This window comes from Corvus moneduloides, chromosome 1 (assembly GCF_009650955.1).
Source record: "Corvus moneduloides isolate bCorMon1 chromosome 1, bCorMon1.pri, whole genome shotgun sequence".
NCBI classification, from domain to species: Eukaryota; Metazoa; Chordata; class Aves; order Passeriformes; family Corvidae; genus Corvus; species Corvus moneduloides.
This window is the reverse complement of record NC_045476.1, coordinates 91,872,334-91,897,068: the sequence shown is the minus strand read 5'-3', so window position 1 is coordinate 91,897,068 and position 24,735 is coordinate 91,872,334. Positions and strand designations below refer to the sequence as shown.

Below are 24,735 nucleotides of genomic sequence, written 5' to 3'. Positions count from 1 at the left end.
CAGCCCCTTGAGCACGTCTCAAGGGAAAATCGCTGATGCCGTCTGATCGAGTACATTAAACCCCCGTATATATTCAGATACAGGTGGCTAATATTGCTCTATCTTCCCGAGTCCTACAGTTTCTCACTTCCCTGCTTTGTGGGTCAGATGCTCTGAAGCCAATTTACATCAATTCCTGGCACTCTTTTTAAAGGAAGCAAGGGGGAACAGTGTGAAGTCTCACTTTCTGCCAACAACAGGAAGCGCACGCTCTTTGTCAGGCAGCTTGTTTCAGCCATCCCTTTTGTTGAACCAACAAATTTCTGGACTACAGATTTGGTCTTCCACACAGCACCTCTCAGCAAATCCTTGGAAAGGGAACGTCACAGAGTGGCAGCATGGATGGTCGGGGGGGAAAGCCCAGTGCTGTTGCAATTCCCTTTTTCGAAGGGAGTGTTTCTTTAAAGAGCAATCGCCTGAGGGAAGGGAAAGGAAATGGTGATAACATCTCCCTCTTGTTCTGTCCCGTGGGTCTGAACGTGCTGTTGCTGAAATCTTGCTGAGGGAGATGGCTGCTGGAGTCTCCTGGTGGCCTCTGGGGCACTGCCGTGTATCACAGCTGTCCTGCCGAGTGAGACAAGGTGAAGACGTGCACTCTTGGATCCTGTACTTAATTTTTGTGCCTAAAGCAGGCCAAGGTACTCTGTGGGGTCCAGAAATCTGTTGTGTAGTTTTCTGAGATGATCATAGATCAATCCAAATTCCCTGTTTATTTTCTTTGTCCTGATACATAGTTAAAATTGAAACTGATATGAGGCTACCAGAAAAAAATATAAATCCCTTCTCTGTAATATCCATCTTTGGGGTAGCTCTTTCCAGGCCCACTTTGTGACAATTGTACTATTATTTATATTGGGTTGTTTTTTTTTTCCTTATCACTGCTGCAAAACTTTTTAGAAATCTCACTGCAAAAGCCAGTGTTTCTTGCACCTACCTTTATTCTCCCCAGTGTTTTCCTGGTGCAGAGGCAGGCTTAGTCTAAAGAAGCCAAGAAGTGCAATTTCCTGAAGAATTTTTTTTTTTTTGTATTTTAACTCCCCCCAAAATATATGTTTTTTTTAATATATAAGTATAAACTTCTTTTCCCCTCTCTGCTGACATCAAGCCTCCTGGTGTTTGTTTCTTCTAGGTATTTCCTTTCTAACCCCAGCCCAGCCAACTTGTCAGGGTGCGCAGTGGGGCTGAATGCATCCCCCGAGAGGAAAGGGGATACCTCGAGGTGCCGAGGTAGGATTAGAGGCAGATGAATGTCCCTGAGGGGGCTCTCTGCTGGCCAGACCAGGGCTGGGGTGCTGCCCGCTTCCCTCCCGCGCCCCCCTGCCGCTGCTGCAGCGCGGATGCTCGGGGAGCTGATGAGCTCCAGCAGGACGCGTCTCAGCTGACGGTGCCGGGCGCGCCTATCCCGGGAAGGGCTGATGTGCTCTCAGGAGCCAGGGGCAGTGGGGGAGTTCAGGAAGCCCGACCCTGCTACCCACGTGTGACAAAGCATTTATTCTGCTTGTCTGGGGAAAAGCTCCAAGGATTACCGCAGAAAACACTGAGAAAGATGGGCTGTGTAACTTCCCGTGTTGCCACGGTGTGAAACAGGAGAGGGACTCGGCCCTCTGGCCCTGGTGCCTTTTGGAGGGGCTCTGCTGGGAGGTGCTGCGTGGCTGCAGCCTCTCCCTCTTCCCCCTGCTCTGGAGGCTTTAACTTGCTCAGCAGTGATGCAGTCGTGGGCCTGAGAAGAACTGAGATCCTGGTAAAATATTCATGATATAAAATTATGGAAGTAGCAAGAGACTTTGTAGCAAAAGTACACAGCAGAGTGAGATGTGGAAATGATGGGGTTTGAGTTGAATATTTCTCTGATTGCAAAGGAAATTAGGCAAGCAGTTTGTATGGAGAAGCAGAACCAAAAGGAAAGCTCTTCGCTTTCCCCCTTGGCACACACTGTTTCTCCAGAGAAGCTGTGGTGATCCTGCAAAGTTTGACAAGGAGGGTGTAACAAGTTCTTCCCTATTTTCTGGAAATCCCACCCTCTTCCCACAGCTTATCTGAAGTTTCTATTTTGCACGTTCCTATTTGCGCAAAGTTTGGGCGAGCCTCATCTTTTCAGTTGCAAATGAGCATCTAACTAAGCCCTCATAGGCTGATTTTTTGTTTGTTTGTTTTTTATTTTTTTTGTTTGTTTTTTGTTTGGTTTTTTTTTTTTTTTAAGTTTCTTCCCTGACATAGTTGGGAGGGCAAACAGGGTAATTTTGTGTTGTGTTTTTGAAGGCTTAGAAAAGCATCCCAACTTGTTAAATCGTTTGGTCACCATAAAAGAGAGATTTGAGCAGAACAATACATACTCATAGAAAAACTGAGAGAGGGCCTACAGGGCTGTACACCAGACAGCCCCTGTCTCAGTACTGCTTTCCTTTTCATCTGTGCATCATTTAAAGACATTTGCAGGGTAAAAGCTTTCTAACAGCTAATCATGGAACAGATTATGTATCTTGGCATATTTGGTCGAAATATTCTGTAAATTTAGGCAGTTTAAGGTGTTTGAATTAACAAAGAATTGGAAGGAAAACTGGCAGTTCTTGGTTAAAAATATATAAATTACTGAATATTTTGGGTTAGACACACATGTAGTATATACACATATAGTACATGTGCACAAGCACACAGACACTTTGATGTTACGTAAAACCTGACTTCTTAATCCTGTGGTCTTTTTTCAATTCTTAGCTGTTAGAACAAGGGTCTGCAAGAGGGGGATTCCTGAGTTTACTGTCTGCCAAAGAGGAAGCCTAATCTGTGGCTGGAGAATAAACAAATGTTAGATAGACCTGGCTCCCAATCCTGATTTTGTCAAAAACCTATTGCACGAGCTTGCATAAGGAATTAAGGGGGGGTTGGTGCTTCAATTTCCCTTTCAGGGAAGGGAAGGATGTAGTTGTTTCACAGTAGTGCTGCTGTTTACAGCCTTTCAGAAAATGTATCTTGAGTTTTGGAGACTATAGAATAAATTTAAAGATAACAGGAAGAAATTAAATCACCTTTTGCTTCAGAGTAATTTTCACTTGTTGTAATCTTACACACACGAACACACACTCATCCCAAAACCAACAGAGCTACACACCTGCTGTATTTGAAACAAAACCAGATATTCTCCAGAACTCTGTGTCTCCAGAGAACGGGATCATAAGAAAAGGATTTTTTTTTTTTTAATTAATGACAGCATCAAAGGAATTGTTGATAAAGGGCTCACACTACACCGTTCTCTGCTTTATCAGGTATTGAAGATAAAAAGGAAGTGTGAATGTATAGTGGGAACACCTGTGTTGGCTGCCTGGATTTGGCAGGGGTGGGGGTTAGGGAGTCACCACTAAGATCCAAATAGAAGAATAGTTTTAGTTCAGAAATTGATTTCAGGTTTAAGGATAATCAAGAGCAGAGGACAACTCTCCCATAGCGTAATAGGCACTATAATAGGCATGCTGCCATTAAGAAAGGTGGAATATTTTTTATTTCCCTGAAATGCACTGGGTTTGGCTTTTCTTAACTCTGTGGTCATAACCCTTATGGTAGAGAGTAATTTCTTCACTGCTGAACTTGATGTGTTAATTTTTCCACCCAATCTTCTACCACCCTTCATTTCCTTTCTGGTCTGCCTATCACTTCTGGTACATTTGCTCCTACCTTCAATGGCCAATGGTTAAGCTATCACGAAGTAGTTAATGAAACTCAGGCAGATGCCCTTAGTCTCCTTCTCCTGGCCTGGGCTTTGGAATTCTGTTGAAAATGCTTAATTCTAGATGACTTGTTCTATTAACAGATGCATTGCATTGTTTTTCTAAAACCACTCAAGCTCTTCTTCCTCTACTCTTCCTGCTGATCAGGACCCCACCTTTGTTTAAAGGTCAGTTAAACGTGATGGAGTTGTGACTCAGGCAGAAGCAGCTGCAGGGTCTGTTGGCGCTGGGTGTTCCTCAGGAGCCTGAGTATTCTCACTTACTCAGCTGTACCCTGGTTCCTGCAAAAGAAATTCTCTTGTCAGGTACTATCATAATATCAGGATATAATTGCAATATACCTTACAAGACTGGTTGGTGTCTCAGCCTCATTTACAAGGAGGTGGTGAGGCAGATGTTTCCAAAGCAGAAGTAACCATTCTAATCTGTACCAATACTTAATGAGTCCAAAAACCCCCTACGTACATGTGAGTGCTCAGCACAATTCCCATGTGCATTTGCTAGACTATGCAAATAAAACACTATCTATATTTTTAGCCAGGAACTAAGTGACTGGATGCAAAGCAAAAAGAAAGAGTTTGTGAATGTTTCAGAGCTGGACTCTGGGAGGTAAATCTCTTATGTGTTGTGCTAAAAAAAAAGTGAAATTCATGTAACAGGGCTTTGGTTAGTGCCCACAAATATGTTTTTGGCAAGTATTTACACCCTTTTCTTTTTCTTCAACAGAATGAGTCTATATTCTCTGCCATGGCTACACTGAGGAATCTCTGTAAGGTGATAAAAGTATATTTTTGTACACTGCAACAATCAGTGAAATAAACCTGGAGTGTTTGAATCCAGATTCAAACAACCCTTAATGTTAAGAGCCCTGTGGATCTCTCTTCTGATTTATGACATACTAAAGCTGTAGTTTATTTAATCCTTGTCAATGCAACAGGGACACTATAAAGTAAAAGCTGTAGTCAAATTGACATTACTATCTCTCTGTTGAAACAAGATAGGGGGGAATAGAAAAAGAGACACCCCTCTTTTACTTGTACGACATGTCTGATCTATGTTTTAAACTGCCCCCTCAATACTCACGGTATTTTCCCAGGTTTTTTGGTAAAGTGTATGCAGGGCTGGCAGGTGTAAAGGCCCTGAAAGGTTCCTGAGGCTTTGCAGCCAGAAGCTCCTATCCCTGCTCCTCCAGGCAGATGATGTCTCCCCAGAAAGGGATGCCAGGCTCATGGCATTCCTGTGTCCAGGCTCTATGAGTTTTGGTGCATGCAAATGGAGGAGATGAGCTCAAGCTCAATTCTGCTGCCTGTTCAAAAGTTTATGCACTTTAAATTGAAAAATCAGACCAGAAATTGAAATTGGTCACTAAAATGTCAACTGACTGAACAGAGATCAGGGTTTTGGCCCTGAAAGCTTCAGTAGAGACCTGAGGACTCCCATCACAGGTTTCCCTAGAAGAGGGCTGAGAGCAACCCCAGGCAAGCAGTCAGGTCACATTTAAAATTTAATCTGGTTGAACGTTGAGTGGGAAACAAGAAGTGAAAACTGTCAACTGTGCCCAGATCCATTCAGATCACTTCTAGGGACAGTTTTGATACCAAATTATCCTTGTTATGCAAAGTTCCTCACCAGCCGGCTGGTTCCCAGTTATGCATGGGGAGAAGCGGTGGCCACATCTGCTTCCCGTTTTGCCGTTTCGGAGACGAGCCATCTGTTTGGCCTCATCCCGAACAGCCTGCTTGGGGCTGATTAACTTCCTCACCCCCCCAGCCCCAGGCTCACTGTCTGCTGCAAGGTGTAGATTTTTTTCTACTTTTTTTCTTTTTTCTTCTCTAACTGCTCATAAACCAGAACCTTCACTTCTCTCCCAAGGGACAGGAAGGCGTTGGTTTGTGTGATTTGCAGCCGCTACCAGCGGCAGGAACAGCAGCAGCTGCCCTCTATCATTCACATGTTTCATACGTGTGGTCAGGACAGATAAAACCAGGAATTGTTCCGTGTCCTGGGATGGCTGTAAAGCAGTGAGACCTTTCTGTATATGAAAAGAAAAAAATAATTGCGATGTTAAATGCAGCAGAAATCTCGCTGCAGTTAACAGGGATCTCTTCATTTCGCAAGAGCGGGGTTTCAGTCATGCTCGTGCAGCCTTTTTTTGTTTAAATGTGATTAACTCCTGCCGTGTGAAGCCTGGCTTTGGATTTCTCACTTCCATCTATCCCACTCTCAGTGAAACTTTGCAAATTTTTGTCCTTCCTGTTTTCTGCGTGCCCATCTTCTGGCCATTACCTCAGGATTTCAGAAACACTGCACGTCTGCTGCTGCCAGCGACTCCGGTTCAGCAGCCCTGAAAAGTCAAAATCTGTGTGGCCAAAATAAAGAAGCATCAAAAATTGAAATTTAGAAATCGGGATAATGGATGTCCTGTTAAGATTAAGACTTCTGTTGTTTTCCACAGGCCAGGTCTGAAGAATTTTTGTCTTTCATGATGCATTTTGACCAGAATTTGTCATGTACCATTTTCCTTCCAGACAAGAAGCTTTCTGTGTTTCACGCTGGTGGACACAGCCTGGCTGCCCCATAGCAGGGAAGGATGCCCTGGAGATCTAACCCACAAGACAGGCATGAACAGTTTGTTCAGAAATCAAATATTTTGATTTTCCAGTTGCCACATTTTCAGTTTTCAAACTGTCGGTGCTGCTGCTGAAACATGAAGCTTTCAGTGAAAGCTTTTCCTTTATTTTTGACCATCTCTCAAGCTGACAATATCCTCAGTGTATTGGCAAAGTCAGGAACATTTCTAACTCGTTTTCCCCAAGTGAGATGTTGAGTGATTCTCCCACACACACACATGTATCAAAAAACCAGAAATTGTTACATTATCAGATCCACGTGCTCCAGGTCTGGCTCTGAGTTCTCATTTTGGTATCTCTAAAATAATCATGTGTCTTTTAGAGGATTTCTCAGTTCCAAAAACATTGTTTGTTGAGCACAGGTTAATGCTGTTTTGGTGTTTCGATGCTTATGTATGGATTGGGAAGCCAGTCTGGGCACTCGAGGCTGAAAATCCTCACCCCTGGTAGTTGCAGGTTTTGTCTGTATAACAATTTATATCTTGGCACCTGCCACAGTTTCTGATGTAATTTAGTCAAGCTATTGGAGTAGGAAAAAGTATAAATATGATGATTTGAAGGAAGTCTTTGAAAAGTAATAGGTAAGATACCCAGGATAGATTTTTAGGTACACAAATTTGCATTTAAATCTGTGGATGTCTCTAACTCAAGGATTAAATAACACTGATTGAGAAGATTACATTTGGTCTGTTTTTGTGATTATTGTTATTAAACAGATGATATTTGGTTTGGAGAAAAATCGCCAGCTGAAACAGAAATTTGTAGTTTGTTTCATTAACTGAGAGCCAGTTATGATGGGAAACAAAGAAATTAGGATGTTAGTTCCTTCTTATATGATGTAGTCATAGTTTATGATGAAACTATACCACAAAAACTTAAGGAACTTAAGGAAAACTTAGATTTTGGGAACCTGTAAAACAATTAATTGCAATACTATTTGGGTTTGTTTTGGGGTTGTTTTTTTTTTCTTTTTAAAATCTCATTTTGTTCATAATAATACAGTTTAACAAATGGAAATATTTCTGAAACTTTATAAGTGGTGCCTTTTCTGAACAAAACACTGTTTGCATTAAATATGTGATGTGAAATTTACTGTGCTGGAATCTGAAGGAAACAGGGACACCCGCAGAGAAATCACCTTTGTTATGGCAAATAGTAGAAATAATTTCTCTGTGTTTTATTTTGAATTACCATGACTCTACATGCAGAAGTAATTGTGTTCCGTAATGACTCCATCAGGCTGGTGGGAGGGAAGGGTGTGAGGAGAGGGCTGGAGGAGAAGCATTTCTCCAAGTTGGCTGCTTGCAGGACATGGGTGATTTGGCTGGGCAGGGACACTCTGGATAGCAGGTGGCCAGTGCAGGACCTGATCTCCACTGGAGCTGCCTGAACAACTCTGCCTCATGTGAGTGCAGGGTGGAGACACAGCCTGGCTTTTTTTGGCTGTGGAGGTTGGATTTCAAAGGCAGCATGGATGGACTCACCATGGTGCGGGGACAACACTGGATGGACTCTCTGTGGTGTGGGGACCCCATGGGTGGACTCCCCATGGGGCTCTGTCTGCACCTCACCTCACTCTGTGCCCCCTCCCACACAGCCACCACCCCACAGACACAGAGCCTTCAGCTGTGCCCTACAACTCCTTCACCCATGAGGAGAGTCACAAAAATATTCTGGGGCTTGGGGTATTTACCTTGTTCTCTTGTTTCAAAAGATACATCTCTGTTTGCAGACATAATTTAATAACATTTCCAATTTTTATGAAATTTCTTTTTTTAAATACAATATTCTCAAAGAAAAATGAAGTTACAATATAAAACCACAGCAAAAAAAAAAAAAGGTGTAAATACAACTTTTTCTATTAGAAAAGGCAGTGCCTGGGGAAGGAATGGGAAGCAGTTATTTTTTACTTTTTTAAAACAGATACAAACTTAAAACCACTCACATATTTACTCCTTTTAAAGGTCAACTAAGCCGTATCAGGGTATTGCACCATAGCAAAAAAAGAGAAAAAAGGAGATTACACTAAACTTTTCTGAGGGCACAGTTTGTTTCAATGCACACAAACACAACATCCTATTTTCATGCCATCCTTGCATATGTTCATAAATAAAATTACTGAACCACTTGTTTCTAAACAAATTGAAGATGATTTTGTGCAAAAGAGAGAAAAAACACTGGAAAAAAACAAACCTAAAAAGGCCCTTTAGTGAACAGAAAATGCCATTTGCTCTGCCTTTAGACTATGGTCTGATACACTGTGTCTTAATACACTTACTTATACTACTGTACTGTTTATTATACAACATCAACATATTCTGTTATAGTATAAATAAGAAAACTCCAGAGCCAGGAAACAAACCCACTGTGAGTGACAGTGCATCATCATGTCATACAAACCATTTTAGATATGTATACACATACAAATGTATATAAAATATTAATGATACACAGAGCCACAGAGAGGGCATGTGCATGTTGACAAGAGGAGAAGACACAGGGACTCAGACACGTGCGTGTGTGCACAGAGATGTGGTGAAGGTAACAAACCTACCCGGGAATCAGAAATCACCTTTCAAAGCTGTGTTTGAGGCACACTTAAACTCCACCGGAGCTGCGCTTGTTTACACAGTTCTTGAACGTGGCTTCATTTGTGTTGGTTTTTGGAAAAAGCAAAGAAACAAAACCGCCTGAGTGAGCTTTTGTCCCCCTCCCCTGTATAGCTGGGGGAGTCTTAAAATGAAGGGTGGAAAAAAATTACACCATGGGGTATATAGTGACCTAAATCTAAGAAGAACAGGAAGGAGGTCTAAGAGCAATAAAAGCAGAGTGTTTCTCTACAGCCAGTGTCTGATCTCCAGGACTTTGCAGCAGGGCTGAGAAATTACTTTGTCCCCTCTCTTTGTTAATTTGGTGATTGGCATCAATCAAAATTGAAGAGGGGTAAGAACAGCTGAATGTATCCCTACCAGCTATGAAAAATGAACCCAAACTGTATTTATAAAAAAGAAAAATTAAAGGAAACTCGTCCATGTAAGTTACCCCCTTGAAAGATCTCTTCAGATCACTCCTATACAAAATATTTGGCAACATCTCCTTGCCAGGTACAGTCTGTCTTGAAGCTGAATGTGGAGCAGGCATTGATGACAAGACCATGGCTGGGGCATGAAAGTGGCCAGGGATTCCTTGTGCCCACCCCTCGTGCAGCCTCTTGGGCTGGAAGGTAACAAGCAATAAAGTCTCAGATGAGTTGTAATGTGGGAATACAGGGGATCAATAAAATCTTTTAAGTCAACCGAGTTCTAATGTGGGAATAGAGGTGATCACCTCCGGGCCTGTAGTTTACACTGCTCATGTTCGGGGATGACATGTACTAGTAATGTGTGTTTTCCCTGCTGTGGGTGTATGCAGCAGTCTGTGGGCATTCATACACAGCATTCACCTCTGGTGACAAAGCCCTGCATTGTCAGGCTCTCTGTCCTGCACGTTCAGTGTAAAACCACCGCCATGCCCAGTGAAGCCAGTGTCTTACAGCTGGCACAGGCAGCCAAGGCTTGAGGTTCTGCAAGCACACATTTGTGATTCTCTGTTTCATCAGTGTCTTTCCTCAGCTTCAGTGTTGTTGCTCCTGACCTACACCTGCAAAAGTGAAAGCAGAAGGAGCTCGGCATGCCTGTAATAGTATGTGTATATAGGAAAGGTGTATCAAATATAGCTGCAAGTGTAGTATCAGGCCACATTGGCCCAGGTACAAGCAGTTTGTGGTCCCATCGAATCTGTTTTATAGTAAATACATGTGCTTTCATGCACTTGTGAATGGAAAATATGTAAATGTATGACAAGACTTCTTGACTTCTTGTCTTGTTGGGTATTTGATTCTGTTTATTGCAAAATATCCATTCCTTATGCAGAGTGGAAGTATATATACATTAAGTTAATAAGATGGGTTATCTTTATGAATGTTGCCCAGGAAGTATTGCAGCACCAATGGCAGATTTTTATGCAGATGCTGCAGGAATTTCATTTTTGCCCAGTCTTAAAGCATGAGGGTGTTCAGGGAGAGAGATGAAATATTTGGAAGAGGAAGCTAAGCAGAAGCTTTATAAAAGAGGTTTTTTGTTAGATATGTTTGGTGTTAAAATCTATTTGTCATAGAAGTTTTGATTCTAACTGAAGCTACAGTACCTGCAGCAGAACCCACCATGGAGAAAGCTCTTGGTGGACTTTGCTGCACTCTGCAAAGTGCTGCAGCCTCTGGTCTCCATTCTGCAAAAACCAACATTTTTTATACCTTAAGATTAGTTCCACTGAATTAAAAGTAACTCAAAGCACTTAGTGAAATGACTGGTTGGATGGGAAGTAAAGGCTCTCTACACCTTTGTGGTCCTTGGTCCCTCATTAAATGGCAAATGCCAGGAAAAAAGAAGACGGCTGCGAATTTTGACTGGCTGGTTTAATTCCTCTCAGTGCTTTAAAAATAATCAAGTGCAACATTTATGAGTAGAGTCACAAAATTTACAAGAGGACATCTTCTGTGCAAGCAAAATGGGATTTTTCTTTATATCTAAGAGAGGGACATTTGGATATTTTCCAGACAATTTAAAAAGATGAAAAATGTGCATAAGGAGACTCCCCACACATATATCTATCTACTTTCTCAACTGTACATCACACTTTTCTAAATAACTAAAACTTTAAAAAGAAAGAAAAGTTAAATACATTGTAACTCTTATATGCAGAGAAAGGAGGGGTTGCTTAACGAACAGTGGGGGTTTACTGGATAGGAACAGAAAATATTTATTCAAAGAAGAGCCACAATACCCTTTTTCTGTACATTAAATGCAATTCATACTTCACAGAGTATATTACAAGGGTGTTTCTTCTATCTTTTGCATTCCTGCTCGCCTGCCTAGTGACACAAACAAGGCATGTTGTGATGTCAATACCAGTAGCACCCTTGCAGGTGGAAATGTTCTTACCACCAAAGCAACTCAGAACCTTCTGGGTGGGGCAGGTCCCGTCCCACCCCAGCTGTCCATGAAGTCATCTGAGACGGGTCCCTCCATCTTTAGTTGAGTTCAATCTTCCCAAAAGAGTCAAATAATACCAGAAATCGAAACACATACATCTGGTAGAAGAGCCCTACTCTCAGGGTGTTATGAGAGAAAGCCTGGCCACTGCTGCCTGTTGTGTCCTTGTTGTGTGGAGCATCCTGTGCGTGGTTAAGAGTTCTGGCAAGGGGGGCTTGCAAGAATCATCAGTTCAGGGAAGGGCTTTCAGCTATGTGACTACAAAAGCTTCTACTTACATTACTAAAGGTTTTTGTTGATCAAACATTTTCAGTAAAAACTCATTTTAGAAAACTGAGTTGCAATGCATACTACCAAAATGAAATTCCTTTTCTTGTGGGAGAAGATTGCTGAACTTCTGATTCTCTTGTGACTTTTACTATCCAGCTGACTTTTGCTTTGTTGCTGTCATGGCTTGTGCAGCTCCAGTAACGCAGCTGTTGAGGCTCGATCGGTGCCAGTGTTTTAACCCATGTGGAAACGATGCTCCCCTCGAGTTATGTGGGAAGAGAATTCGTACCTGTCCTGGCTGTGGTAGCCACACATGTTGCATTCAAAAGGATCGCGGAACCCGTGGCAGCCCATATGGATTGTATACATCACATGATCCAAGAAAAGGACTCGACAGTGTTCACACTTGTAAACTCTTACTTGCTCCCCATTGCTGCTGATCACTTTGAAAGCATCCTGGGAATTGTCAGTACCCGCTCTCAAGACATCGTATTGCCTGTTTTCTTCTTTGATAGAGATGCCATTTCTTGCATGGGCACCTATGTGGTTTGTCAGGTAGATCAAACCACTGCGCTCCTCATTATTGCTCTCTGTATCTGTTGAGTCTTGGCAGCTGTTGCTGGGAGAGACATCTCGTTCAGAGGAGACAGACTTGGCTTTGGAAAGCAGCAACAAATTTTCCACTGCGCTGTCCTGAGGGAGGTTGGAGCGAACCGGATTGTCCCCGAGAGGTTTGTGGAGCTGATACATGGGGCTGATGACGGGCACCACCTCAGAGCCACCTGGCGGTGTCTGGACCAGGGGACGCAGGGACTCTGCCCCCAGGTAACTGATGGCGTTGTTGATGGCCTGGTCGATCACGTGTGTCTGCATGAGTTCATTCTCCTTCTCGTAGTTGATGCTGGCATCGTATGGAAGATCAGGCAAACATTTGTCACCTGCAGTGAAAAAGTGAGGAGTTAGAGGGTTAATTTCTACATAATTAAGGAAATGAACATCTTGGATTAATAAAACAGGGAAGAAGAGAGTTGACCACATCTGCCTCTGAAATCCACCTGAAGTATTCACAGCTCTCTAATACAGGTGTTCAGGAAAACGGTGGGTTGGTGGCATTTTTTAGCCTGCAAAATAATTTGAGGGCTTTGGAAAAGCAAATGGATGAAAGAAATTCTGGAAATTATTTATATGGAGACTCATGGAAGCTACAGATCAAATGCTTCATCATGTCTTTTTCCTTTCTAACTGGTGTCCCTCATCTGCCTCCTGCAGTGAGCAGAGGCATTGCCTTTGTGGCTGGTGAAGCCGGTGCGCCAGCGCAGCCACAGCGAGCTTGGCCTGATGCTTCAGAGCATGAAGCACATTATCAATATTTTTACCTAAAATATTACATTCTTAGACGAGAAATTGTATGGTTTAGTTTTAGACCTTCAGTTTCTTAGAAATAACCCACATCAGCAATGTGGTCATATATATGTCATTTTGGAGAAAAATCAATAAAAACTTTATTTTTCGTATTGCCACCATCCCCACGCACCTAACATAAGCCATGTTAGACACATTACCAGAAGCTACCCATGTTCCTAAATATTTTGTGTCAAAAAGTTGTGTACAGGCGTAACGAAGAATCACGGAAAAAATTTAAGTGCATGTGTAGTTGGAGCATATTTTGCCTACAAGGTAGAAAGCCCTATGTAGAGCAAGCTTACTTGTTACTGGTAACTTTGATTCTGATGGGATTCCAAAAGTAAGGAGTAAATCTCTAACTTTTTTTAGACTGCACTAATGCATATTTAGCTGGACACCCCAGTATGGAATGTTGAGTTTCACTACAATTTCCCCCAAATTGCTGGACAGATAGCAAAACATAGAAGGCAAAAGTTAGGAGTTAGAAAACTATTTAAATGCACAGATGCTGATTTTATGAACTTGAGCAGTCTTCTCTAACAGTGTAAACCATCAAAGTGATTACCAGGCCCTTAATAAATTCATGCAAAGATAAAGAGGTAAAAGATTTTCAGAGGTTCCTATGGTCTACCAATAACAGATTGTTGATAGTCTGGATGGATTTTCTAGCTCTTCAGATCTTGGGAAACACTAAAAGCCACAAACATCCCTGTGAGGTGCTGTCACTATTTCCTGATCACCATGAAATTTACTGGTAGGTCTTGGAAAGTCCTAATTTGTCAAAAGAAATGCTAACAGAGGTATGGAAATTTTACCGGAAGATCTGCACACTAATTTATCAACAATTTCCCACCCAGTTTCTACTCAGATTGACCATTCCAAGTCAGTGAAGAGACAAAAAACCTTCTAGCATGACACTTTTGCAATGATGGGGGCTAAAGTATAGGAAGTCCTGTGGTCTACGTTTCCCACAAAATATGGTTTCATACCAGTTCCATGCTCTGCAAGCAGAGAAAGAAATGCCCTGAGCATTGCGTAAGTTCCTATGGGGGATGTAGGGTACAGACACCTTCTGGCTGCTATGCTACACAAGTTTCCAGTTCCTCTTGTTTTCTTTCCCAATCATTCTGCCAATTTGGGGTGCAGTCCTTTTTATTCCAGATTTATCCTCTATAATGCTATAGTTTTCCGGCAGAGTTTCATGCTTAAGATTCAAAATAGGCATTGTAAAAGACTCTTGAATTAAATACAGAAAAACTCTCCTAATATGAATGTATGCACTTTATTCAAGGAGGAAAAAATGAGGTCAAAATCATTCATATTCCTTGGGCACTGCACACCACTGAAAAGCGGGACTGGTCGTCATTAAAAAAAAAATTTTGGGCATCCAGAAAGCATGCTTTAATATCTGTTTCTTGGGAAGCATTTGCTTTATGTAGCATAACTAGTTGGTAGTTGTGCTGAGAGGATCAAGTGTTCATAAGAAAAATATGCTTCCAAGCGAAGTGCCTGAAACAGACACAAAGTTAGGGTAGGCAGGTACCATTTCTATATCTGAGCAATGCAGTAATACTTGCACTCATTAAAAATAATAGCTCATTTCTGTGGTTATTAGAGCATAAGTAAATTAAACTGCTAATGGTTTGATGCACTTCAAGGTTTGCACTGCTCAGGATTCTGCAGCAGGTACTTAAACAATAAAAATGCACTCAGTGCACGTGGGCACCTTTTCTCTTTGTATTTTTTAATCCCTCTCTGCTGCCTGTTCTTTTAAACATTATAACCACGTCAACCTTTCATGCAGTTCTCACTCTCTGGTTTGGATGGCCCAGTTCTTTTGGGTTTGGGAACAATTCCAGTTCGGAATACAGAGAGAATTTTACAGATAACTGGCTGAATTTGGTGAACAATCTCATTTTTGAAGGGTAATTAATTTATTCTTGAGAAAAACTAGTGAAGAAGAAGATGCTTCTTCCCTTATGTGAAGGATGCCATTTTACTCCTTCTCCCTGGAATTCAGCACAGGGATTGGGACAACATGATAATCTGCAAGAGCAATAAACACGTTTTAGTAGCCAAAAGCTCTCCTCACTGGCCAGCTCAATCTTGTGTTAATCAGGAATTCGCCTACTGTATGAAGCAGCAGGTGAGGATTGGAAAGGAAAGGATTTGGGAGCATTTTCTTGTTAAAAAAGTTTTTCCTGTTGAAGGTTAGCAAATTCCCATAAATAAATATCTGCTGTCAGTAGGTTGTCTTCTTACACTGCACCCTGAAAAACTGACAGGAAACTCTGCCCTCCTAAAGCACATAGTTAAGCTGGCTGTCTTTGCTGTTTCTTAGGGTGAACAGAGAAAAAGAGAACGAAATAGCCAGTCCACACCCAAGGATACATTGCATATAGGGTACTTGCTAGTACCTTCTAAATTTTAGCACTTCTGGTCTTCCTGTAACTTTCATAGAATTAGTATCTTGCCGAATGCAAACAGTTACTGGAGTGTCTAAACTAGTCTGGTTGGCCTTACATACATATTATAGTTGATACATTTTTGGTAACTATTTCGACTACAGCTTTTGCCCTTTTATAAACATAAGTGTTTCTTATCCTTGACTATCTCCTAGAATTGTTGCCTTTTTTTTGTTGCCTGGACTTGAAAAAAGCCTTGGAATTTAATTTAAAACCTTTTGTTGCACCTCCTGATGTAGCTGAAACTCCCCTTTCCTTGTCTAGGAAATACTAGTTTTCCTTTCACCCTCGTGTCCTTGTTGAAGAAAGTATATTTGCATTTTCTGTCCCATAAACTGGTCTTTTTATTTGCCTTGACTTTTGACTGAAGACATTCTTAATGTGTACTTTGTTTTAAAGACTTTAGTTTCATCTGATTTTCTCCTATAGAATATTTTTTAAAATGTACAGAGAATTAAAAAAGAACCTAACTAGATATGAGTCTATGCTGTCCTCTGATCTCCCATGTATTTATTTATTGAAGACTAACCCTGCCTAGCTGACAAAATATTGTCTGTCGGTCTCACAAAACAGGTGTAATCCCTACTTAACACAGGCCTACTAAACAGAACAACATGAGTAGCCTTCATTTTTATAGGCTTAATGTCAAGTTTTTCATTGTTAAACAAGAACTGCTAGGTGCAAATGGGCATGAAGTTTTCGTATTGTTCATAGAATGTACTCAAAGGTCCTTTCATTTAGGTACTGTTCTCAGACATATCAGTTTGGGCTGTAAAAATAAACAGATTTTATTAAAGGGAGAAGGAATATTACCCAGTCTATGTTCAACTATTCACAAATGCTTTCAGAAACACCAATATGCCCAGATCTGAATGTCATTCAAGAATTCAATAAAATAACTCTGAAAGTGTGGTCAAATGCTATCCCAATAGGAAACTACTCTTCCTATTTTCAGGTTCTTAAGGCAACTTCAAGAACCTGTCCAGATTTTGTAACGATCTGGTACATAAGCTTTTAAAAAGGCAGGAAAAAGACTTAAAATTGATCTCCAGATGTGGAAAATTAAACATGCAGAAATTTATGCTGGAGATATTTAGGTTTTTTTTTTCTCCCAACACATCTCTGTATCTGCTTCTATAGAGATACATATTGTTAATTCAGCAAAACAAGTAAAATTATAAAGCAAAAGTAAAAATGCTGTGATTTTTTAGGGGGCTTTGTTTTATTTTATTTTTAGGAGACAGCAAACGTTTAACTCTTACCAACAAATTTCTGAGGCATAGAGCTCTTACGTTTGGCGACGTTACTTGCTAGTCTATCCAGCACGAGGGCTCTTTCTGACCCTATCTTGCACAGGTCTTCAGCCATTTCACTCTGGTTACTTTCGTCTTTTATGACTGAAATCAAATGACATCAGAAGGGTTAGGCAGGTTCCATTTTAATGGAACTGTTGTCTTAGGTTATTGTTTGTCAGTCAATGTCTTTTAGCTCCCAAGCAGCTGGATGAAGGAGCTCAGCATATGAGACATAGGATGATTCTGCCTCTCGGTAACGAATTCCCTCATGCTCATTAATCTATGTACATGCTCATGTTTTCCTCATTTAGGACACAAAAATGAGATAGCAACTGCAAGGTTTCTCCCTGTATGTCACATAATCTCTTCACTCTTGTTCTACAGCCACTCTGCATTTCTGTGAAAAAATGAGGTCCTAACTTTATCCTGGACACAAAGCAGTTCACCTTTCCACTCTCCCACTGAAACCCTCCCCAACATCCCTCTGCACCTCTCCCAGTGAAACCCCGTGTATGATAATTGCTTCCTCAGCAGGAAAAATGGATAAACTTCTCAACTCCAGAAGTGGAAGATGTATTTGCAAGCTACACCAACCCTTGTCTCCAGCCCCTTTTATCCCCTAGCAAATACTTCAATACTTCTGTGATGCTATTCTAGACTTTAAATAACAATTTTAATTGATAAAATCACACCTTCAGTGGAACACTGATTTCCAATACTCAAACCTGTTTCCCAACCTCTTGCTGCTGCTGAGACTCTGTAGAATTAGAAGCTTAACTGTGAGGCTCTAGGAAAAGGAGACTATTTCACTTTCAGTATATTTTACTTCAGTACTTTCCTGCAGAAACAAAAGGGATGTATGAAAATGCACTGCCAAAACAATGACTATGAAAAAGGTATGAAAAGGTATTTCTGACTTTCATCATCTTAGAGGAAGATGAATGCACCGAGATCAGAGCACAACTGCTGTGCTGGTGGGGATTTTTTTTTGTTTGTGTGGTTTGGGGTTTTTTTTGTTTGCTTGTCAAGGGAGAAAGAGGGGTTAATTTTATTTTTATCTGCTACTAAGATATGGACATTTTTCCTGAACTTTCGAATTGCTGTTAAAGGAAGATGCAAAAGATGATTTTTATACTTTGGTTCTAGGAGCTGTTTCAATTAGGTGCTCCACTCTGCTATATTTTGCCTTCTGTGCCTGCTGAGAATTTGTTTTATCACTGGATTTACTGGTTCACAGGACCCATTACCCTGGTACCTGGGTGTTTCTCAATAGCTGAGAGCACATCGTTGCAATCCAGTGTTACTCTGACAATATACCATAGCCATAAAAGGATGATTGTGAAAATGTTGTTGTTCCTGAAATATATGAAATCAGGTCTGATGGATACCTGTGACGGGCAGGTGAAGTGTCCTGTTCAACAGTGCCCTGCAATATCAAACTGAGGAGTACACAACTGGTTCTTGACTCCTTGCTGCAGCAGCACGTACTGCAGTGACAGTGACAATGAAAATGCCAATGCCAATGCCAGTTACAGGGAGTTTCATGGAATTATGTTCCAGCCCATAAGACACTAAAGATTGTAACGATTGCAAGAAATGAGAAGAATTTGGTCATGAAGGTGCAGAAGAGTAAAGGATGTTGATGGTACATAGCCACCATTGAACAAGCACACACTGGCATCTTGCGCTGGTCAAGGCCCGCAGGTACCACCTCAGGAAGAGACTTACAGAGAATGTTTTAAAGCAGATATTCAACAAAGAAACAAAAGACTGCATTTTTAGTTAAAAGTCTAAATGACCAAGAAATAACTATTTAGAATATAATAACATTCCTTTTCTAATCAGTTCAAGAGAGGATGAGTCATGTATTCAACAGTCAAACTTTCAAACTTCTAAAACTGTTACTAAAAAAGAGGGCAAATTGAATTCCATACTAATCCCCAGCACTTGTAACTGAAACCCTCTGAATTTTGCTACCAAATGGATAAATATTTCTTTATAATTTGGTGTCCGTGAACTGAAAAACAAAATTATCTTTTCAATCAAAAATTCCCAGTCACTGAAGAACTGTAATTGACAGTTTTAAAATTACATAAACTACTTCTCCTGTTGTTTTACATAAGCCTGGTAAGACTTCAGCACACTTCTACTCAACTCAAATGAAAAACTCCAGATGATATCTCTAAGAGAAGAACTTCACATGGACAGTGAGATTATAGTCCTCCAAAATAAGAATTTTGCCATTAAATTCATCAGGTTCCAATTCTGTGTTATATTTCCTTCTCTTAAAGAAAGTAAACCAAAGTTAAAATGTAAGTACGATCTCTTGTTCCTGTTCTTCCTCCCTTTTATTCTATCTTTTCCTTATTTAAGTTCTTTCTCAATTACATTTGTTAGATTTACAAGCTGATGGAAAGCTTCTACAAGTTTCGGTCCTTTCAACTGACATTTTTTCTATGTGTACTGAAAAAGGTATTTAAAAATGCTTTAAAAAGCAATCCTGCTGTGGCAGAATGTCAAATCAGATGCTCTAGCAGATTTTTGTACCAACTTCTTTTTTGAGGCTGGGGGAAAAAATGGGTCTGAATAATGGCTCTGACAGATCCACATCACACCTTGAAATAGTATAAGAACAGTGGTATTATAGCAACTTGCTTTTCTAAATATACCATAGAATACATTAAAATTCACAGGACATCCACTCATTCTCAGCTGTTTTTTCTACATTTTCATCATGTAAAATATTAGGAAAAAATGAAGGAAAGCTTTATTTTTTAGAGATGTAAAGAATTGATTTATTAACTGAGGACTAAATTCCTTTAAGAGTGAAGTCTTTGGCTGAATATGACATCTACACCCTTAAGTAAATTATTTTCTTTCTAATTTGCAAAAGCCATCCTGTTATGTCAAATATAGAATGTGATGATACTTCCAGTATATACAAGAGGAAGTGATTCTTTCAAAGCATTAATCAATTCCTCAAGTTTTTATCCCTCTGAGTTATTAGATATTTAGTTGTAAGCTAGTGCAAGCTCTCCTGTCAGAATTTTATATAAACAAGGGTCAGTCTCTAAAACTTTTTCATTTCTTATTAAAGTTTATGATTCCTGACATAGTTTTCATCCTAATAAGAGTTTAGTAGTAGTTCAGCTACTCATTCACACATATTTTCAAGTTCTGTGCGCAGGCAGTTAAATCCAGGTGCCAGACACCGAAGACTGAAATCCCAAATCAGAATATTTGCTTCTAAATCCTGTCCCCTCTTTGAGAAATAAATATTGCTGCTTACTGTATATTATTACATTGAGGTTTTCTATTCATATATTCTCCAGCCCCTCAATAAAATTAGAAGGGGCACTGCTCTAACATGCTGTCTGCAGAAGCATCTCAGTTGTATTCACTGCTATCATTATGTGCATATCCTTTACATTATTTGATAGCATGTAAAAACATATTCAGGTTCTGTACAGATAAAAAATATTAAATGAAGCATCATTGCAAATAGGGCAGAGAAAACCTTCCATTTTTGTTATTTGACAAACTAAATAACATATACTGACAGGATTACAAAGGTATGCAGGAAATGGAACTTACTGGCTGGGTTTAAACTCCACCAGAGAAGCTGGATCTTCTCTATCTAAAACTGCACATGCAAGGGGACTTTGTAATTATAATTACTGTGATCAATCCCATGCAGATCATCTGGATCTTTGTTAAAAAAATTAATCCAAGCCCCAATATCTGCTTGCTCTCTTTCTGGGCATAGTTTTTTTAATATTCTCCAAGAAATAGACTACCTTCATCATTGCACTAGTCTCAACACAGATCCTCACCTCCTCCCAGTTTTCTTTTAAAGGGAAGCTTGGGAAGAAGGCTGTCAAGAAGTTATTAGCTGCTCTGGACTGTCTCAAGTCAAACTGCCTAAATTAAATATCTCTGGCTTTATGTCCTCTGGCTTGGCAGAGTGAGATCAAAGTCAGATTGTTCATCCTTGTTAGATGAGTTGTTCCCAGTGGTCAAGTAAGCCCTTTAAGCCATGCCTGGGAAGAAGATGTGCAGTGCAGAAGATTCTGCAGCCCTACCTAGAACACCAGCATTCAGTCTTTATTAAAAACACATCCACAAGTGTATTGCAATACAGGCCTCCAAGAGAAGGCAGTGAGGTGATATAGCCACATTGTCTTGAGATGACAAACTGATGATCTCCAGGCCTTGCAAGTGTTTTACTACATGTTTGAATTGTACTTTGGCTTTTTACTGGAGCTAAACAAAGCGAGACAACAGCCAAATGCTTCTCAAATAAAGCATAAATCCAGACACAGTATCATACATATGGGGGATGCATGTGCCTTCCCAAAGCAGAATTTGCTACAAATGGTACTACTGATTCTTTTGCACTCCCTTCTCGGCATTCATGACAGGACAGCAATATTCCCCAAATGGACACTTTTATTACCTGGATAGATGCTGCTTGAGAGATTCATGGTTTGCAGGTAGTTATGGCAGCGTTCTTTATGTTCTTCCAAAGAGCTGCGCTGCTTGTAACTGCGACCACAATATCCACACTTATGGGGTTTGCCAACTGGAGAAAACACAATTCGAGATTCAGAAGAGGCATTCAACAGCATATTAACAATGGTAAGAACAAGAGATAAAAAGCCCACCCCAAAAATAAAGCCATGCTGGGGTGAAGAAAGATTTTGTCAATTTAAAAAAATCTAAGTGAGAAACAGCTAATGGAAAACTGGCTGTATATCTTTACATCAACAGGCCAATTCTATGGGTGCTGCAAACTGATTTTAGATTATTCCGATCAGATAAAGACTGTGACATTAAATCTTTAAAAACAGCGTCTACACAGGTTAGAAACCGAGATACCTTCAAAGGTCGGGGAACAGTTGCTTTAGTGCCCAGTGGGACAGAGACTGCCAGTGGATGAACTGGTGGTGTAGGTAGACACTTGGCTGGAGGTCGGTTCTGGTGTAAACAGAACCAGCCCAACCCTTTTAAGACAATCTTAGATTTTGTGTGTTTTCTGCTTCTGGAAATTCAAGAGAAATGGCATGACAATTTCTTTTCTGTGTTACACAAATCCAGATCTAGCTGGTTCTAGGAATTTTGCACCAAAATACTGGTTTATGTACTTCTGGACTTGAATTTTCTGTCTTAACATGACAAGACAGTCACATTATATGTGATTTCACAATTTTAGATGGCTACACAGTTTAACTTCCAAATTTTATTTGCAGATTCTTAGGTGAAAATCAGATTCAGACATCGAACTTGTTTTATAATGTATTGGTGTCAATTTGCCAATTGCAGGAACTAATCATTATCTATAATTTAGCCACTGTCTCTTTAATTACAGAATCCTCAAAGTTTGCCAAGAGGGTCTAGGTGCAATTTCATATATATATACATGAAAAGCTATGTTTCAAATTGTGCATCCATGAAAATCAATATCAGCAAAGGAGAGGGAGGCAAAATACTATTTAAAATATATGTTTTCTTCAATCAGGCTGGGAAAAACAGGAAAAGTGGAAATTATTTTGGAAATTTGGGTCAACTCTAAGGATCTTATTATTCAATGTGAGTGCTAGAAAAGAATTTGCCTAGATTTTAGCAGCACAAAAACATAATTTTGAGAGCTCCCCTTCTGCCAACCAGAACCCAAAGCCAACTTTCACAGGTAATGTTACCAGTGTCAATTCCAGCAATGAGTATTGGAGGTCTCCCATCCAAATAGCAATTTGCATTTGCAGCTTAGTTTGGGAAACTAGATGAGATCGCACTCTGCTTTTAAAGGCACTTTAAATGTGTTAAATTGGTTTTACTTCACAGAAGGTATATGACTATGGCTTCTGTCAAACAATGAGATGTTCATGGTACCAGGAAAGTGCAGCTATTCAAAAATATTTATTCATATCTCCATATTACTGTTGAGACAGGCACTGAAAAACTCCATCAGAGTCCCCTTTTGTGGAAGATAATAATCTTTCTTTCTCCCACCCTTTCCCTTCTCCCCATTCTCTCTTTCAAAGTACTTGTAATAACAAGGTGCAACAAGTAACTCCTGCTAAATGCTGTAGGCAGTGTTCACTCCTTAGGTTGAGGATGAATAGCAGACTGTGTTTCAACTTTATATTATCTCTAACCCTAAAACATTAATCAACTTTAACTCATCTTCGTACTTCCATGAAATGGATTACTCACATGAGGCTTGTAAGATGAAACCCTAACACAGAAACTTTGAATCAGCCAAGAAGTATGGGAAAAAACCCGGTTCTTCTGGTGAAGGGTCGTGAGTGTGACGTGTTTAGTCATTTCTGATGCTGACACGCTGTGGCCGACTCACAGCTTGGTTAACCCCAAGATGGGGCTACTCAGCTCCACACTGTGAAAAGAGCTCTCAGGCTTGGTGGCCACCCCCATCTCCTCAGCAGGTATGGCGATAAGCAGCCCTGGTTATTCCCAAACCTTCACTTACCTGAGTGAGTCCTCAGGTGTCCCGTGAGGGCATCCCTGCGACGGCAAGCGTAGTTACACAGGTGACACTTGAAGGGCTTTTCACCTGAGTGCAGCTTTATGTGGCGCAGAAGGTTGCCCTTCTGGGTAAAGGAGGCTCCGCACTGATTGCACTGGAAAGGGCGCTCTCCTATGGGAAGAAGAAGAAAATATGTGAGAACAAAAAAATCTTATGCGGTAACAAGAGAAAGATTTCAGGGAGAAAGTTGTTTTCTCACTGCTGCTCTGTGACTTCCACCGGCTGCAGGTTTGATATAACATGAGGCTTTCAGACTAAACCTGCCAGTTTCTTAATGCTTCACTGGCTGGGTCAATTTGATCTGAAAATCTAATTTTTTTTTTCTAAATCAGAATGGCACATCACAATGCAAATTCAAACTCATTTAAATAAAGTGACTGCAGCATTTTGTGTTGAAGAGCCACTCTTCCTGATCAGCAGTTTTGGAATAAACCAATATCCAATTTTGCATGTTGTGGCATTTGGTGGGGTTTTTAATGTGGCTTTTTTCAAAGGGTCTTTAAAATATGCCACTGAAGCAGCAAAATAAAAAGGAAACTCATTAAAAATGCATTTCAGGATCACAAGTTCATTTCAGCGTTACATTCTTATATTTAAATGAAAGGCACTTCATTATAACAGTTATAATAACTTCTTTTCATTTACATTTTCCCTGTATTTTCCCTTTCAATTTCTTCTCCATTACCTGTCTGTCCCTAAGCAGCCAAATCAGGAAAGAGACAGAGAAAAGAGAGAAAGCAATAGAGTAAAATCACAGAAGTTAAGACAGTGCAAAGGAAGCCCTGTACTTCCATGCCTAAGTCCCAACCCTGCCCTAGGCAAGGTATGAACAGAGGAGCTGCACAAACAGGCTCTGGTGGTCTACACCTTGGACAGACATGGAAAAACTTGAACACACACAGCCTTGATTTGTCTAAACTGGTGCCTGTTATCAAGGAAGTGAATCAAAGCCTTTGCAAAAATTGATATGGCTGTTGTTTGCTATTTAGTGCTGTTTAAAATCAATATGTTAATTTATTAATTTCGGGGTTTTAGGTTTTGCTCTTGGTTTTTAAATTTAAGATGGATGAGGCCTTTTCTGAAATCAGTGGGAAAAAAAATATGTCTCCAGTTGTACCAGATAGGAATAAGAGAAAATTTATACATGAGAGCATTCTATCAGCAAGAACTGCTTCTTCATGCCTATTTCTGCACGGCCCTCAACTAAGTCAAACTAGCCTTTAAAACTCACTTGCTGAATTCTGTTTCTCTTAGGCATCAATTCAATCTCTTGTAGTAATTATAATGCATCAACAACATTAGAAATAGCCCAGAGATGACTTGTTCTTAGTTTTGA

General features: G+C 40.4%; 1 protein-coding gene across 14 annotated transcripts in view; it reads right to left on the bottom strand.

Moving 5' to 3' along the window:
- Positions 1–8,227: 8,227 nt before the first annotated feature.
- The window catches only part of IKZF1 (IKAROS family zinc finger 1), a 71,268-nt gene continuing 54,760 nt past the window's right edge, over positions 8,228–24,735 (bottom strand). For 10 of the 14 annotated variants that reach the window (XM_032118512.1, XM_032118504.1, XM_032118493.1 and 7 more), the window contains 4 exons: positions 23,343–23,510; positions 21,312–21,437; positions 16,823–16,957; positions 8,228–12,629 (listed from right to left, as the gene is read on the bottom strand). In XM_032118512.1, the coding sequence (XP_031974403.1) occupies positions 11,926–12,629; positions 16,823–16,957; positions 21,312–21,437; positions 23,343–23,510 (1,133 nt within the window). In that variant the 3' untranslated portion in view covers positions 8,228–11,925. The remainder of the gene's footprint in view (positions 12,630–16,822; positions 16,958–21,311; positions 21,438–23,342; positions 23,511–24,735) is intronic. The other 4 variants (XM_032118526.1, XM_032118581.1, XM_032118549.1 and 1 more) reach the window with 2 other exon arrangements.